Below are 18,462 nucleotides of genomic sequence, written 5' to 3' on the forward strand. Positions count from 1 at the left end.
TTCCCTGGCGAGGCAGATCAGTCGCCGGCTTCTGGACGGCCGCTCACTGCGGCTGCTGGCGGCTCACACCGGCTGCTGTCTACATACGGTACCCATGGCAACCCACTGCCACAGGGATTGCAGCCTACGCCATCGCCTGTGACTCACAGCAGCCCAGCTCCAGGTTGAGCTGTTGTTCAGCATCTTAGCTGTAGAGGGCAGTGTGGGATCCAAACCGGGGCCCTCTGGCATCCCAAGCGAGTTCTTAACCATCGCGCCACTCGGCCGGCCCACAAATTATGTTTTAAACATTCACTTATTTCCTCCACTTAGTTTCTTTCATTCCATTAATTGACACAATAGAGCAACTGATGTATGTTTGGGTTAACATCAGATTATGCTTCTGTATCAATGCATCTGTTTAATAGGATGTCAGGCTTTCCTAGTCCCAGCATTTCTCAATTTTTCTCAGTATTGACTTTTCAGACACAGTATGAGCTAGAAACTTTTGCTCAAGCCTTTTACACATAGAATGTCTCTGAGTTTTTTCCTAATGGTTTGCTGTGATGTGACATAAAATAAGACGTAATTGATCACTGAAGGCGTGACCACACTCACTGCATTCATAAGGTTTCTGTCCTGTGTAAATCCTCCTGAGGGTGCACATCTGGCTACAGGCTGGCCCACTATGACTACATTCCTGTTGGCTGGGAGCCCACTGATGTTTAATGCTGTGTGAGGGGCCACAGGTGGCACCTGCTCAGTCACCGAATTAATAAGGTTTTTCTCCTGCAGGACAACACTGGTCTGTGATGAGCTGTGACTCTCCGGGACAGGGTTTTCCACCTTGACTGAGTGAATTTTCTTATGTTCATTGAGGACCGACTTCGCTCTGAAGGCTTTCCCACACTCACTGCATCTGTAGGGTCGTTCTCCTGTATGAATTCTCTGATGAACAACAAGCTGTGGCTTTCCAATAAAGGCTTTCCCACAGTCACTGCACTCAAAAGGTTTCTCTCCTGTGTGAATTCTTTCATGTTTAATGAGTCCTGTCTTCTGGGAACAAGATTTTCCACATTCACTGCACAAAAAGGGGGTCTTTCCTGTGTGAAATCTCTGATGTGTCGTGAGGGATGTCTTTTGGCTGAAGCCTTTTCCACATTCGTTGCATATATAAGGTTTCTCACCGGTATGAGTCCGCTGATGTACCATGAGGTTGCCTTTCTGGATGAAGCCTCTCCCACAGTCACTGCATATAAAGGGTTTCTCTCCTGTGTGTATCTTGTAATGTATATTAAGCCGTGATTTCTTGAGAAAGTCTTTGCCACACTCAGTGCATTCGTAAGGTTTCTCTCCTGTGTGCGATCTCTGGTGTTCATTCAGTGTGACTTTTCTGGAGAAGGCTTTCCCACACAGAATACATTGATGGGGCTTCTCTCCTGTATGAAGGTTCTGGTGATCAGTGAGCAAACACTTCTTCATGAAAGCTTTCCCACAGTCACTGCATACATGACGTTTCTTTATTTTTTGAGTCTTCTGATGCTTGATGAGTTGGGACTTAGTGCTGATGAGTTTTCGACTTTCGGGGAATTTAACTGCAGTCTGAAATTGTTCACTGTTAACATGGTGAAAGGATTTCCCATCTCCACTAAGCTCAGATGGGTTCTTTATTTCACAGCTTTTGCTCCGGTTAAGTAAAGTTAAATCTGATTTCATACTTTTTCCATGTGAGTCAAACATATTGTGATCTTGCCTTAATAAAAGAGTTCTGCTCCAATGGACAGAATTTTCAAATGTGTTACATTCATGCCATTGCTCTAGGTTATTCTCCATATTTTCATTTTGTAAGTGCTCCACCAGATGATCATCATCTTTCCAGATTTCTAGAAAAGAAAACAATGAATGCGTCCATCATCTTGATTTGGAAGAAAAGTAATTCAAAAAAATACCCTGATGTGAGCTGTCTTTTTTAGTGACGACCCTATGATATGAGTCTAAATAAAACTCCATGTTTAATGTTCTGTGTACATTGGGAAAAACAGTAATAATGAATATTGCCTTACAGCTACCTCCACGACCGCCCCCACCCTCCGCACTAATCCCTGACCTAACGAGGTCCTGAGGAAGTGTCTCAGAATGCTGAGACCCGATGGAACGATATTGGTAAAGCTTCCTCTAGGGAGTGTCTCGGAAAGCTGAGGTCCGATGGAATGATATCGGTCATCTCCCTTTATTTGTATAGTACATGACAGAATGGCACTGTCCAGGGGGTTGTGTAGGATGTATGAAGGCATAGTACATGTTGGAGCACAATGGAAGCTAATTAATGGAAAACAGCCTTAAGGCACGTAGCACACAGATCTTTGAGTAAATTAGTTTCACTTCCTTTGAAATTTTCTCAATAAAAGCCATGCGAAGACCTGATTCAGGGCTCAGCCCAGTCCTCTAGGCTGATGCCCCTTGGTCTCGTTCTTATCTGACTTTGGTCTCTTGTGCTCTTTTCAATCTGCGTCGCCCCTCTCGTGTCCCATTTGCCCTAGCCACGCAGGACGTGACAAATGAATAAACACAAATTTGGCTACTTTCTGAATATTGGCCTTGCCAAACGTGCAGAGACTGTAAAATGTAAGCAATTTACTGGAGCAGTGGAGCACAGGTGGGAGTGCCCCCTCATTCAAGTGGATGAGACAGACTCTCTGACTCCACATTCCTGACAACCCCTGTGAGCCAAGCACAGTGCTAGGATGGGGATAAAAAACATTGTCCTCATGTGCATGGAGTCTACACTGCACTTTCGTAGAACCACTTACAGGGCAAAGATAGACACAAGGAAAACAGCTACAGGTTGGGAAAGCTGGTGGGAAGGTGCAACAGAGATGGCGAGGGACAGAGGAAATCAGGCTACATTTTGGAAGAAGCCAGGACGCCCTGGTAGATTCACTGTTGTGGCTGGCATGGTGGGAGGAGATAATGACAGCACCTCTAACTTAATAGCCTTGGATGGTGGAATCTCATAGCCAGGAGGTGGAAAATTATTAAGATGGAAAAGATCTGAGAATCCTACAAAGAAGAAAACTATGTAAACAATCAAAATACAAACAAAACAGAGAAATAAAGGAATATATTTTTCTCTAAACTCCTACAAAGATAAAGAGGTCTCCCATCGGGAGAGACGTGCATGGAGGCACTGCCTACCTATCCTCAAACCCCCTCACCTGTGACTCTTCTCTGAACGACTAGACTGCGATTTCCACACTTCTCCCCTTGCTGGTTCCCTCACTCACCTGAACGGGTTTGAGAGCAGACTTCATCTGCCATTGTCCATGGTGAATCTCCTCGGTCCACCTTGGAGAGCGCGCCTGGTTTGCTGGCTTGATATCCTGTTCGTGGAAAATGATAGAAGACTTAAACACACTGAATTGGGCTTGGGGTTCTGTGAAGACCACAGACTGTAAGATTTAAAGAGGACAAAATAATTTTCACACCTACAAAAGCAAAGGCTTTTCTCTCAGGAGGAGCGAGAATATACCCCTTTCTCTGGGGCCAGAGCGGAGACTGAGACTCATGCCACTTTAGACCTGTCAGGAGCTGAGAATGGAAAGGCCACTGACTGGGGACCTCTGAGTGACACAGGGGAGCCATCCTTACCCACTGACACCAGGTTGCTGTAGTTCTCCAACATCACGTCCCGGTACAGGTCCTTTTGCTTGGGAGTCAGGAGCTGCCACTCCTCCCTGGTGAAGTCCACAGCCACATCGTCAAATGTCAGGGACTCCTGTAACAACACTATGCTGTTTAATGGGGTGATGTCCTTTTGATGATAGGGAAGAAATATTACTTTTTATGCTCATTTTCACTTTATAGGCTGGATCTAGATATTGCATGGGGTTTTATTTTTATAGTTGAAAATGCCTAATAAAACATTCAATAGGCCAGCCGAGTGGCTCAGTTGGTTAAGTTGGCTTGGGAGTGCGAGCTCTGAGCAGCAGGGCTGCTGGCTCGGTTCCCACATGGGTCAGTGACGCTGCACCCTCTACAGCTAAGATGGTGAACAACAGCTCGACCTGGAGCTGGGCTTCCATGAGTGGCCGGCAACGGCATAGGCTGCAGTGGGACTGCAGTGGGCTGCCGTTAGCTACTGTGAGTGGCCGGCAGCCAGCATGAGTGGCTGGCCGTCAGCAGCCAAAGAGAGCTGTCGTGAGCTGCTGTGAGCAGCTGTCCAATGGCCGGTGACTTACTGCCTCAGCCAGGAAGAGCGCAATGATCATAATACCAACATGGGCCAGTGAAGCAGCGTCCTCCACAATTAGACTGAAGAACAAAAGGACAGTAACTTGTCTGTCCCCCTTCCCCGATTCTCCAATGCTGTTCCCCTCCCCCAATTCCCCAATAAAATCTTTTTTAAAAATTCAGTAATTGTGCATTCAGTCATCCATACATTTATCTAATTAGAAGTTTCTATAATGTGTCAAAGTTAAATGTTCTTATTAACCTAGAAACAACACATTCATATATACGTATCTACTTTCAGATTAACAGAACTGGTTTTATAGGCCTCTACAAATCCAATAGGGAACAAAGGAACGAATAAAACAAACCCAAAGTCACCTGGTCCTGGAGCATTTTCTTCTGTTTTTTTGAAAACAGCTGGCAATGGGGAGACTGTGTCTCGGTGTCTTCTGGAACCACTTGAAACTTCTGTTCAGAAATCTGTCTTCAGACACATGTGTCCCCGGAAATGATGACACCCAATCCTGTAACTCCTTTCAGTTGACTGTTTTGCTCCTGGCAGTTGGTACCTGTGGGTTGAGGAAAAAATTCTATTTGAGTGGTACATTCCACTAGGCCCAGATGCTACACTGCTCCTGAGTGCTCAGCTTCACACATTGTCCACAATATTGCTAAGTGTCCCTTTATTTGGTGTTCTGGAAGAATTTATTCCTGTGGGCAATAAAGCCTTAGGTTCTAAATGGCAGGTGTTCCTTTATCCTGTGGAGTTTAAGTGGAGTGACTGTCATAGATGAGGGAAATGACACTGTAGGGGCAGAATAATTTTTGCCTTCTTCCCTTCTAGGTTCTTTGGCTGGTCCAAGAATTAAATTGGTGTAATGGATCAATAGAAAAACAATAAAAAGTTTTGTAACAATTATATCTCCTGTAAACATTGAAGAGACCCAGCAAAACTGAGTAACTTTCCGAAATGGCAGAAGTCATAAACTTAAATACCACCTACAGCTAAACACCAAAGATGTTGAGGGTGGGGGTGGAGATTCAGTTATGGGAGTTTACCAGGAAAAGGATGGGATATAAGGATTAAATTGCTATGCAGATTTGAGTCCCCACGTTCTCCACTGAAAGTGAAGGCAGGCCAGGTACAGTGAGAGAGACACCCATACTGAGGATTGCCCTTGCAAAAATATAAATTTTACAAAGGAAATTTCTAGATTTTTAGTTTCTACAGGGCTGCTGTTTCTTAAAATTAAGCAGCCTAAAGTAATCAATATCCCAAAAATGAATATTTTAGAGTGGCAAAATCTGATTCACTTCAGACTCAAGGAATTACTTAAGAGAAAATGTTCACCACAAAGCACTAAGTAGATTTTCACCATTATAGGTAGCCAGAAGTGCATCATACACCTACTTGTTTTGCAGTAATTCAATCACTACCAATGGTAGTTGGAACCCCCACAACTAAGACGGACCAGGGTTAACTAGGATATGGGTCACCCTGACAGAGGGTAGATACTAAACAACATGAAGATTGTTAGCAAAAAAAAAAAGTATGACTGTATGTCAGGCAAGTAAGCTACAGTATCCGTTGCTCTATATTAAGAGGTGAGTGCACTGGTCAAAACAGCTATCATCAATACACCAACAAACAAGTGCTGGCGAGGTTGTGGGGGAAAGGGAACCCTGGTGCACTGTTGGTGGGACTGCAGATTGGTGCAGCCACTATGGAAATCAGTATGGAGGTATCTCTAAAAACTGGAAATGGAACTACCTTATAACCCAGCAATTCTACTCTTAGGTATCTATCCAGAGAAACCCAAGATGCTAACTCAAAAAATATATGCACTCATTGATTGCAGCACAATTTACAATAGCTAAGACTTGAAAACCGAAATGCCCATCAGTAGACAACTGGATTAAGAAACTGTGGTATGGGGCCAGCCGAGTGATGCGTTGGTTAGGAGTTGGCTTGGGATGCCAGCTCTGAGCAGCAGAGCCCGGATTCAAAAACCACATGAGGGCCAGTGACGCTGCACCCTCTATAGCTAAGATGGCAAACCACAGCTCAATTTGGAGCTGGGCTGCCATGAGTTGCCGGCGACGGCGTAGGCTGCAGTGGGGCTGGCAGTGGCCGGCAAGAGTTGCCATGAGCCACTGTGGGTGGCCATTCAATGGCTGGAGAGCGACTGCCTCACCCGGGAAGAGCGCAATGATAATGCCAACATGGGCCAGTGAAGCAACATCCTCCACAACTAGACTGAAGAACAAAAGGATAGCAACTTGTCTGTTCCCCTCCCCCAATTCCCCAATAAAATCTTTAAAAAAACAACAACTGTGGTATGTTTATACAATGGAGTGTTACTCAAATATAAAGAAAAATGAAATCTTACTATTTGCAACGATAATGGATGGACCTAGAGAACATTATACTAAGTGAAATAAGTCAGTCGAATACCATATGATCTCATTTATATGTGGAATCTAAAGAACTGAATAAATGAGCAAAGTAAACAAATAGTCTCAGAGATATAGAGGAAAAACTGATGGTTGCTAGATGGCATGGGGTTGGGGATGAGAGATAAGGGGAAGAGATCAGACAGCATAAAATGGTAACTACAATACTGCCACAGGGATAAGAAGGATAGTTTGGGGAATATAATAAATAATGCTGTAAATATTTTGTAGGGTGTCAGATGGACACGTCTTGTTAGGGAGACCACTTCATGGGCAGTGTTGAGGCCTGACCGCTGCACTGTACTCCTGAAGCTGACACTGAGTAATATTGTATGTCAACTATAATTTATCTATATAGTCACAGGATGTGGGGTATGGTGTAGGGAGTGGAGTCAATGGAATTGTAATAGATATATATAATATGGGCGTGGGGGGCAGTGAATTGGGGGAGGGGAGTTGTCATTTTGTGAGGAGTAAAAGTATAACTAGTGCATTGTTTTGTACACCTGAAACTAATAAAAGAAATTTTTTTAAAAACAATAATATTCACATAGAAAATATTGTTAGCTAAGAGGAAAACATTAAATAAAACTGAAAACTGTATACAAACACACACACACACACACACACACACACAAAAGAGGTGAGTGCAAGCATTGACAAATATTTTCTGCAAAGAGACACATAAACATTTTTGACTTTGCAGTCCAAAATGTCTGTGTCACAACGACCCAGTTCTGCGTCTGCAGCACAAAACAAGCCATAGAAGATACATAACAGACGGGCGTTGCTTGTTTAGTCTCTCAGTCTGTAGTTACTCAACTCCTGGATTAAAGATTAAGAAACAGATGGTTTCGAACCAATTCCCTGGGCTGTACCTCCTTCGGACCCAGCAGCAGCAGCCAAGGTAGTAGCCTTAACATAGGGAAGGGGCACGAGGACTATTTTTACAGAAGAAGGAACCAGAAGGTTGGATCCCAAGCCTGCTACCCACGTGCCACCATACACAGAACTCAGGTAGGCATTAATCACACAGAACAGACCATCCGAAGCCTACACAGCAAGAGATTCTACTGTAATGGCCATTCCCATAATTAAACCTATTATAAACTAGCCACAGGCTGTATTTTACGAAGGTTACAGATAAACCTGCCCCTATTCTTCTTGTATCTTGCAGAAGTTAAAGATAAACTTACCATTGTTCTTTCCTACTTTTCCCAAAACCAAGAAAATTTCCATAGAAACAAGGAACACATGTAAGCCCTACCTGGAAGGTGGGGGAGGGGGAGCGCGTCTCTCTTCCATTAGCAATTAGAGACCACCACTCCGTCTGGGGGTGGCCTTTTCTTTCTTACTCTCTGCTAAATAAACTTACTTTCACTTTAAACTCTGTATCAGCTCACGTTTGAATTCTTTCCTACGAGAAGCCAAGAACCCTCTTAACCCAGGGCTTGAGTCCCCACTCCGGGGGATTTGCAGCAGGCCATCAACCGTAACCAAACACAAGAGGTTCTAGGCGTCCAAAGCTTCACCCTCACAAGCCTCTCGGGACCACAATCATTACATGCTTCCTTATTAATGCGAAACCAGGGCAAACACCCCCACGTGATGACTATCCACCCCGAGCCCAACATCACTGAGCTCTACATTAAATCCCCAAACTGAACCAGAAAAAGCGATCATCCTTAATGCCACCTGCACCCCGTACAAGTGGGGTGACGTGCAGAACCCCACACTCTGACAATGGGGACAAGGGCACTGATCTCTACACTCTTAATTGTTGTACTGACCCTCAGAACACCCCAACCACAGACAGACGAATCTGGTTCCCCGCAAACACCTTAAATCCTGTTCCCACTTGATTTCCCTTAACTCCCTTCACCTCGGGGTTTCTACCCTCTCCATCGGACCCCGGCGATAATTCCACGGTTCATACTACACCACGTACATACGTCACCCTATGAGAGACAAAACCTCTACTGTGACAAAAACAAAACAAAACAAAAAAACCTCCCGGGGACAAAACTACACACCGACCTGATTTTCCCCAGACCCAAAGGACAGTGCAAACGTTGTACTTCCGAGAACCGTTTCAACTTCTGGAACTCTCCGGCTCCGACTACAGTGGCTGACGCGGCTGTGAGGCGTTTGAAGACCGCGGACAAGAGTACTGCCGGTATTGCCTTAGGCGGCAATATGTCCGCGCCCTGCTCGCAGTGACGCCATGGGGGCCGCCATGTTGGGAGACCTGACTGACGTACGGAAGGCAAAGAGGCTTGTTTGGGGCCAGTAGCCAGGGATGGCGGGAAAGTGAGAGAAGTCACTGAAATTATCTTGTTTTCTGGCACTTCGACTTTGGCAGAAAATGGGTAAATTTTCAGAGCTTCGCAAGGCATGATGCGAGCTAAGTTGCTTTCAGCAGGCTGGGCAAAGAAGTACTATGGCCGCGGAGGACATTCTCCGCTTTATATATAAAAAAAAAAAGTTTCCAAACGGACAATTAGGAATGCATATGTAGGTAGCAGCAGAGAAGGCACTCCTAAAAAGGAACAAGATACATCCGGTAAACGAACACCCACGGAAAGCTTCTGGCCGGAAAATAGTTTGCAGGAAGCGGTTTTTAGGACAGAAAAAGATTGTCAGAAACTGGTACTGTGTGGGTCTGGACATCACCACGTTCAAGGGGAAAAGAACGGCTGGGACGAGCCTAAGTTGTCTTTGGGGTGGGGACTCAGGAAAAGGCCACGAAGATGAGGCCAGTAAAGGTCTGGTATCAATGGGAAGGGCACAAACTGAATCCGTCCCATTATAATGTATGGGTGGTGATGGAGACAGTAATCTAGGATTTAGGGCAGAGAATTTCAAAACGAGGTGTACCTTAGGCTGTTACAAATGCAGAGAGCGTCCTGGACTCAAGCCGTTATAGGATCTGGTTTAGGGGTGCAGGATATGGCTGGGGAATTTGCATTCAAGTTTTTGAGGCAGGAGGGCTGTCAATCATTAGAAACAGCCCTATGCTGGACTCATTGGGTGACCACTTCATAAGGTATATAAATGTCTAATCACTATGTTGTATACCTAAAACTAATATATTGTATGTCAACTGTAACTGAAAAATAATTTTTTAAAAAGGAAAACAGCCCTGAGATGTTTGTCATCTGCTTACAAATGATATGATAGGTGACTCCCCTCAGTACTATTATAGTCTTGGCTCAAATTATATCCAGAAAAGCCTGGGGGTGGGGGACAGGAATAAAACTTCCTCCATTACTACCTATACATTACTATAAATTACTACCTATCATTATTTATTACTAGGCTTTATTTTTCCTCATAGGATTTGTCACTTCCTGACATCATATAGCCCATTTACTGTCTCCCTCACGAGATTGTAAGGTCGATGAAGGCTGTTCCTTTGCCTGTTGATGCCTTAAAATATATCTGAAGGCATGACTTGCCCAATAGATTGAATTCTGAAACAGCCACACATGGCAAAGCAAATTTCCATTTCTTTTCCGATAAGCAAGATTCACAGTTTGTTAACTTGAGTAGGTGGAAAACTATGGGATAGTTATGAGATTAAGGGAAAGTACTCTGGATAGTGAAAGGCCAAGAGCCCACTCCCAGGAGAAGGAGAATGAAAACTGAAAGCACGTCTCAATTCAGCAGGTAATGGGGGAGCTGGGATCTTTGAAATGGTGGCAACTCTCAAGGGTGATAGTTCCGTGGACAAATACAAAGGCTCTTCTCTACAACATCCCTTGAGGATGGAACCTTCCCCTCCTATAATCTCCTCCATTCTTAGAGACTAAGATTCTTGTCCTTCTTTTTATTCTATTTATTCAGAGGATCCTTTTTCTTTTCTGCTCTGCCCAGTTTATATTCAGTGATTGAGTCTCTAATCACACAAAATTTGGGAGGAGAAAACTGTGTTCTTTAGAACTGCCTCCCAATGGTTCATTCCCTTCAATAACATACTCTTCATTCATTCACTCTCCAAAACAAAATATAATTTTTGTTTTTCTGTGCTGGGAAATATAAAATCATGTAAATGAGTGCTCTCCAACAGAACTTCCTGGGATGGTGGGAATTATGGCAGAAAATTCTGTTGGGAGCCGGCTGCACCTCAGTGTTTGACATGGCCAAGCGCACTGCTATTGTGACAAATTCTGACGCTCTGAGAAACAGATACTGCTTTACATCTTGAAAATTTTTTTAATTCCCTTTTGGATGCCCCCAGTAGGACGAAGATATGACACCCTTCTTATATTGGTTATTTAGTTTATCTTAACTAAATAAGTGAGTTTTAGACATATTGCAATAATTCTGTTTTGCTTTTAGTTTCTTAGTAATAGACAAGTTATGCACCTTATAATTCTTAAGACCCTGTTTAGGCAGTAGTGCTTGAAATAATTGCTAAGTAGTTATAGCAGACATCCTTTAAGTGCCAGGGCAGAGACTCAGCTCTAGCCACAAAGCCATTACAGGTAGAAATTGAAACATAGTTAGGATAAGTTAGTCATTAGTATAGAACAGGTCAGGCTGTACCCTGTAATAGAAACATCACGAGGAAGAAAAACTCTGAGAAAAACAACTTCCAAAAGGGCAAAAGTTTAACTCTGGAAAATGTCAACTGCCCAGTATAAAAAGGACATGCTGTAAAAATAAAGTGAGACACTTCTTGAAAGCGCTCCTGTGTCTCCACGCGTTTTTCTTCTTTTCCTCGCTGATGCCGTCTCCACCAAAGGGAACCCCTGGACCTGCGGGAGCTGGTCTCCTGCAGGAGCTGGTCTCCTGCAGATTTCTCTTAGTACATACTTTGCAGCCATATAGTTAGCTACAAAGTTTTGCTCATTGTTTGTCCTGTCCAATGAGATAGCCACTAGTCACATACAGCTACTAAGCACTTAAAATGTGGTTTAGTGCAACAAAGGAACTGGTTTTTTATTTTGTTTTTAAAACTTTAAAATTTAAATAGCAAAAAAAAAAATTTATCAAGGAATTTTCAATCTACTTGGGGAGATAAGACATGGGCATTAAAAAATAACTTACTTGTATCCTGAGGTGCTTTAAGTTCATTAAGAGGAGTTCATGCCCTCCCCTGAAATAATATACCCCTTGAAGAAGAAATTATCATAACTCCTTGATCCAGTTACTCCATATCCTGCATGGAGTGAATATTTGTGTCCCTGCCAAAACTCATACTTTGAAGCCTAACCCCAATTGTGATGGTATTAAGAAGTGGGAACATTAGAGAGGTGATTACGTCATGAAGGTGAAGACCTCATGAATAGGATTGGTGGCCTTATAAAAGACATCCCAGGGAGCTCATTGCCCCTTCCACCATGTGAGGACACAGCAAGATGACTGTCTTCTATAAACCAGGAAGGAAGATGGCCCGCAACAGACACTGAATCTGCTGGTGCCTTGATCTGGGGCTTTGTAGCTTCCAGAACTGTGAGAAATAAATTTGTTTTTACAAGCTACCAGGCTATGGTATTCTCTGAGAGTAACCAGAACGGACTAAGACAATGTCTATTTCACCTAATAAAGATATTTACATCCTCTCACTAGAACAATTGGAGTACAGAGATACCACTTAGGGGTAATCCGACTACCGCACTACTCTATCCAGACTTCTGTTTTGATCATCACTGTATCCTCAGCTCCTGGAACAGAACCAGGGACAAAGGAAGTATTTAACCAATACGTAGTAAATGAATGAGTCGACTCAATCTGAACCTGTTGTTCCTTAAATCCCTCTGCATAATGTCAACTTCTGAGAGTTTCTGGTAGATGCCCCAGTTTTTACTCAACCCTTCACCCTGGCCTGGGGAAACTGAACTGATATATACATGGTCACATTCCACCAGTCCAGTATTAGCCTTTCCTGGTTTGTCACTCATAGCAACATTTGAGATACAAATTATATTTTAAACATTCACTTATTTCCTCCTCTTAGCTTCTTTCATTCCATTAATTGACACAATAGAGCAACTGATGTATGTGTTTGGGTTAACATCAGATTATGCTTCTATATCAATGCATCTGTTTAATAGGATATCAGGCTTTCCTAGTCCCAGCATTTCTCAATATTTCTCAGTATTGACTTTTCAGACACAGTATGAGCTAGAAACTTTTGCTCAAGCCTTTTACACATAGAATGTCTCATACACATAGAGTTTTTTCCTAATGGTTTGCTGTGACATAAAATAAGACGTAATTGATCACTGAAGGCGTGACCACACTCACTGCATTCATAAGGTTTCTGTCCTGTGCAAATCCTGAGGGTGCACATCTGGCCATAGGCTGGCCCACTATGACTACATTCCTGTTGGCTGGGAGCCCACTGATGTTTAATGCTGTGTGAGGGGCCACAGGTGGCACCTGCACGGTCACCGAATTAACAAGGTTTTTCTCCTGCAGGACAACACTGGTCTGTGATGAGCTGTGACTCTCCGGGACAGGGTTTTCCACCTTGACTGAATCTCCACGTTTCTCTCTTGTGTGTATCCTCTTATGTTTCACAAGGCAAGACATGTAGGCAAAAGCTTTCCCACACTCACTGCAGGTATAGGGTCGTTCTCCTGTATGAGTTCTTTGATGGACAATGAGCTTTTGCTTTGTGGTAAAGGCTTTCCCACAGTCACTGCACTCAAAGGGTTTCTCTCCTGTGTGAATTCTTTGATGTTTAATGAGACCTGACTTCTGGGAACAGGATTTTCCACATTCGCTGCACACAAAGGGTGTTTTTCCTGTATGAAATCTCTGATGTGCTATGAGGCATGTCTTCTGGATGAAGCCTTTCCCACATTCGTTGCATATATAAGGTTTCTCACCGGTATGAATTCGCTGATGTACAATGAGGTTGCCTTTCTGGATAAAGCCTTTCCCACAGTCACCGCATATAAAGGGTTTCTCTCCTGTGTGTGTTTTCTGATGTATATTGAGCCGTGATTTCTTGAGAAAGGCTTTGCCACATTCAGAGCATTTGTAAGGTTTCTCTCCTGTGTGCGTTCTCTGGTGTTCGGTGAGCATGAACTTTCTGGAAAAGGCTTTCCCACACAGACCACACCGATGGGGCTTCTCTCCTGTATGAATAATCTGGTGATCAGTAAGCCAAGACTTTTTCATGAATGCTTTCCCACACTCACTGCATACATGAGGCCTCTCCATTTTTTGAGTCTTCTGATGTTTGATGAGTTGGGCCTTAGTGCTGATGAGTTTTCGGCTTTCGGGGAATTTAACTGCAATCCGAAATTGTTCACTGTTAGCATGGTGAAAGGATTTCCCATCTCCACTAAGCTCAGATGGGTTCTTTATTTCACAGCTTCTGTTCTGGTTAAGTAAAGTTAAATCTGATTTCATACTTTTTCCATATGAGTCAAACATATCGTGACCTTGCCTTAATATTAAATGAGTTTTGCTCAGATGGACAGAATTTTCAAATGTGTTACATTCATGCCATTGCCCTCGGTTATTTTCCATGCTTTCATTTTGTAAGTGCTCCAGCTGATGATCATCATCTTTCCAGATTTCTAGGAAAGAAAACGATGAAGTCTTTTATCACCTTGATTTGGAGGAAAGGTAATTAAAAAAAATACCCTGACGTGAGCTGTCTTTTTTAGTGATGACCCTACGAGTATAAATTAAACTCCATGTTTAACATCCCATGTACATTGGGAAAAACAGTAATAATGAATAAACACAAATTTGGCTACTTTCTGAATATTGGCCTGGCCAAACATTCAGAGACTATAATTATAAGCAATTTACTGTAGCAGCAGACCACTGGTGGGAGTGCCCCCTCATCCAAGTGGGTGAGACAGACTCACTGAGTCCACATTCCTGACGATCAATGTGTACTGAGCACCACAGTAGGACAGGGATAATAAATAAGTCCTCATGTTCACAGAGCTTACACTGCACTTTAGTAAAACCACTTACAGGGCAAAGACAGACAAAAGAAAGACAGCTACAGGCTGGGAAAGCTGGTGGGAAGGTGCAACGGAGACGAAGAAGGACAGGAAATCAGGTTACATTTTGGAAGAAGTCAGGACTCCCTGGTAGATTCACTGCTGTGGTTGGCATGGCGGGAGGAGATAATGACACAGCAGAGAGCTCCTAGCACCTCTAATGTACATCCTCCTAAACAGAACTGCTGATTTCCTAACCCAAATGTCCTTTCCCACATATCATCCCCATCACCCTAAATGACAAGTCCACTCCGCTCTAACCATGGCCAAACTTCTCAGCATCATACTTCTGTTTCTCTTGTTCACACACAGTATCTACCTCAGTGATAAATCCTACCTGCCCTCCTTTATAAATATACCCAAAGCTAGACTAATACCCACCTATTCCACCAGTCACAGCCAATCACTCTACTACAGCAGGAGCCTCCTGCCTGGCCTTCCTGGTCCTCCCTGCCAGTGACTGTCTATTTTCTATACAGTAACCCAAGTGATCTTTTCAACATAAATTATATCACATCAGTCGTCCTCTACTCAAAACTCCCTAGTGGTTTCTCATCTCATGAGGAATGAAATCAAGGTTTTGAAATGTCCTTGAAAGGCCCTTATGTGACTTGCTACCCCAACCCCCAGCCACTACCCCACTGACCTTCTCTCCAGTCTTGCCTCTCTGCTCTATCCCAAAAGGCTTGCTAAGGTTCTCCAGACATACTCCCACCTCAGGTCTTTGACCTTTCTATTGGGTTGTCAGAAAGTCATGACGTATTTTTCTATGTTTTTTGTTGCAGAAATGCATCATGACTTTTCTGACAACCCCATAGTTTACTTTGGAACATTCCTCATCCCTCATGTACCTGCTCAAATACACCTTAACAAAGGAGATGTCTTACTCCTAAAGTGAGTGCCAAGGCCAAGCACTCGTTATTCACTTGTGCTGCCTTAATGTTCCTTTATAGCCATTTTCATCCCAAGAACCTTCCCATCAACCTTCATCTGTTTGTTCCTCTAAATAGCCCATATTTAACTAAATGTCAAATCTCATCTTCCTGCTATAAAAATTATCTCCAGAGTGTGACCAACACTCACCTCTCCACGCATGCTGAAGCTAACCATTCCCTTGGTCATCATGTTTGCAACAGTTTCTTCCATGGCTTTCTTGCCTGACCTCTGCCCGCCACTGTCTACTTTATACGCAGTAGCTAAAGGGATCCTTTGAAAACGTGAATTATTCCATGTCATTCCAGCACTCAAGATCTTCTCAAGGTTTCTCATCTCTTTAGGAGGAAAATCATCATTCCTTGAAATGGCATACTTGGCCCCACATGACCGACCTCAATCTCCCCTACCCCTGCTGCAGCTGCCACGTGGCCTCATTTCTATCAGATTCCCAATAGCATGCTCCGCCCTGTCCACGCAAACTCCTTTGTTTCTCAAACACATTCCTGTCATGGACTTTTCAACCTGCCATCCTCTCTACTTGACTCTCTGAACCCAGCAGCCTACTCACTTCTCTCATTTCATGGCTCAAAGGCACCTATCAGAGAGGCGGTCCCTTCCTAAAAGAGTAGACCCAACCTGACTAAAGTTTTATCACAGCACCTTTCACCCCCCAGATATATTATTTATTTGTGTATTTTTATTCATTTTTCGACTTCTCCTCTTAGAATGAAAGCTCTTGGTCTATTTGCATGCTTTTTCACACTGCTGTTACCCCCTCCCCCAGCATACATGAGGCTATCAAAAAATAATTTTTAAAGAAATAAATCAAGGAGGTGATCACATGTATGGGACACACTGGAGAGAGTTTAAGAGACAAGATAGAAATGTATCTCGTTGTGAACAAGATGATATATCATGGAGATCACTAAAATAAAAAGAATTTTAGTCACATGTGACAGGTAATGGAGTTAACTGGGACTTAATGTCCTCAGAATATGACAGGAAAAAAAATGAAAGTTTTAGGAAACAAATACAGTGGTAATGTCTATGATGAATGAGAAGAAAGTTCAAAATTAGTAAATACACAAAGGAATTAAATGGAAGTAGGCAAGAGTTATGATCTGGTTTAGACTGGAACACAGAATGCAGGACATTAAAATATCTTTTCTAGTTACAGTACATTATGAACAGCAGGCTCCATTAAAGAAGAGAGCTCTGCGAGTAGGGAACATGTGAGGTAACACCTGGATGGCCCAGATGTAAGATGCACAGGAGTGAAGGAGAACATGAACTTATAGGCGTTTCCTGGGAGGGAAGATGATTGTAGGTCCTTGCAGTCATTATGAGCCCAAGAGGGTTGCCATTAAGATGAGTAAATTCTACTGAACTAAATTAAAGTCTGTGATGGATCACGCTGGGGATACAGCAATTTGGGCATCTCCTGCTGGGAGCAGAAAAGTCTTCATTTACTAGAATCAAGAAAACATTGAAGGGACAGGAGATCAGAGGACAAAATGGAAAACAGCCTTTGAAGAACCTCAGAATGGCAAAAAAGAGAGGCTAAGAGAGAAAGAAAAGCAGACAAAGGCAAAGGCATATTGAAGACCAGTTTACTTTGGGACACAGTACCCAAGATGGGGTGGATATTAGGAGGGGAAGTCACATTACCAGGGCAGGAAGGTGAGTGGTCGGGAGACAGTGAGGAATTCAGGGATTTCTCCTGGAGCCAGGCCTTGGACAGTGGAATCTCATAGCCAAGAGGTGGAAGAGTATGAAGATGGAAAAGATTTGAGAATCCTACAAAGAAGAAAACTATACAAACAAAAAAGTCAAGATGCAAACAAAATAAAAAGGGATATATTTTTACTCCAAACTCCTACAAAGATTAAGAGGTCTCCCATTGGGAGAGACATGCATGGAGGCACGGCTTACCTATCCTCAAAGTCCCTCACCTGTGACTCTTCTCTGAACAACCAGATGGTGATTTCCACACCTCTTCCCTTGCTGGTTCCCTCACTCACCTGAACGGGTCCGACAGTGGACTTCATCTGCCATTGTCCACGGTGATTCTCCTCGATCCAACTTGGAGAGTGCGTCTGGTTTGCTGGCTTGATACCCTGTTCATGGAAAATGATAGAAGAGTTAGACACATTGAATTGGGCTTGGGGTTCTGTGAAGACCACAGAATGTTAGATTTAATGACAAAACAGGCCGGCCAAGTGGCTCAGTTGGTTAAGAGCTCGCTCAAGAGTGTAAGCTCTGAGCAACAGCAGTTTGATTCCTAGCCGGAGCTGAGCTGCCGCTGAGCTGCCAACAGGTGGCAGGATGACTCAGCTAAAAATAATAAAATAAAGACAAAATAATTTTCATACCTACAAAAGCAAATGCTTTTCTCTCAGGAGAAGGGAGAATATACCCTCTTCTCTGGGGCCAGAGTAGAGACTGAGACTTATGCCACTTCAGACCTGTCAGGAGCTGAGAATGGAAAGGCCACTGACTGGGGACATCTGAGTGACACAGGAGAGTCGCCCTCACCTGCTGATACCAAGTTGCTGTAGTTCTCCAACATCACGTCCCAGTACAGGTCCTTCTGCTTGGGGGCCAGGAGCTGCCATTCCTCCCAGGTGAAGTCCACAGCCACATCGTCAAATGTCAGGGACTCCTGTAACAACACCATGCTATTTAACAGGATGATGTCCTTTTGATGATATGGAAAAAATATTACTTTTTATGCTCATTTTCACTTTATAGACTGAATCTATCTATGAGGCGTGATCAAACAATACAGTGAATGTTTAAATTTAAAAATATGTATTATAAAATAGTCAATGGTGGGCCGGCCGAGTGGCACGTTGGTTAAGAGCTGGCTTGGGACGCCAGAGGGCCC

The 18,462-nt window shown here is 43.4% G+C and overlaps 2 protein-coding genes across 3 annotated transcripts; both read right to left on the reverse strand.

Annotated features, from left to right (window-relative positions):
* Nucleotides 1-216: 216 nt before the first annotated feature.
* Nucleotides 217-17,680, reverse strand: LOC109377485 (zinc finger protein 350-like). Of its 2 annotated transcripts, none has more exons than XM_019633847.1 (5): nucleotides 17,597-17,680; nucleotides 4,588-4,778; nucleotides 3,628-3,754; nucleotides 3,264-3,359; nucleotides 217-1,862 (listed from the first exon to the last, which is right to left on the reverse strand). In XM_019633847.1, the coding sequence occupies exons 2-5, from the start codon at nucleotides 4,600-4,602 to the stop codon at nucleotides 478-480; spliced, it is 1,623 nt and encodes a 540-aa protein (XP_019489392.1). In that variant the 5' UTR covers nucleotides 4,603-4,778; nucleotides 17,597-17,680; the 3' UTR covers nucleotides 217-477. The 2 variants fall into 2 exon arrangements, with proteins under 2 accessions (XP_019489392.1, XP_019489390.1); XM_019633845.1 differs by lacking the exon at nucleotides 17,597-17,680 and adding an exon at nucleotides 8,701-9,092.
* On the reverse strand, nucleotides 11,313-18,252 carry ZNF350 (zinc finger protein 350). Its single transcript, XM_019633848.1, has 3 exons — nucleotides 18,111-18,252; nucleotides 17,597-17,692; nucleotides 11,313-14,201 (listed from the first exon to the last, which is right to left on the reverse strand). Exons 1-3 carry the CDS (start codon nucleotides 18,250-18,252, stop codon nucleotides 12,853-12,855), a joined length of 1,587 nt encoding a protein of 528 aa, XP_019489393.1. The 3' UTR covers nucleotides 11,313-12,852.
* Between the last annotated feature and the right edge of the window lie 210 nt (nucleotides 18,253-18,462).

This window comes from Hipposideros armiger, unplaced genomic scaffold (genome assembly GCF_001890085.2).
Source record: "Hipposideros armiger isolate ML-2016 unplaced genomic scaffold, ASM189008v1 scaffold_1417, whole genome shotgun sequence".
Classification (NCBI taxonomy): domain Eukaryota; kingdom Metazoa; phylum Chordata; class Mammalia; order Chiroptera; family Hipposideridae; genus Hipposideros; species Hipposideros armiger.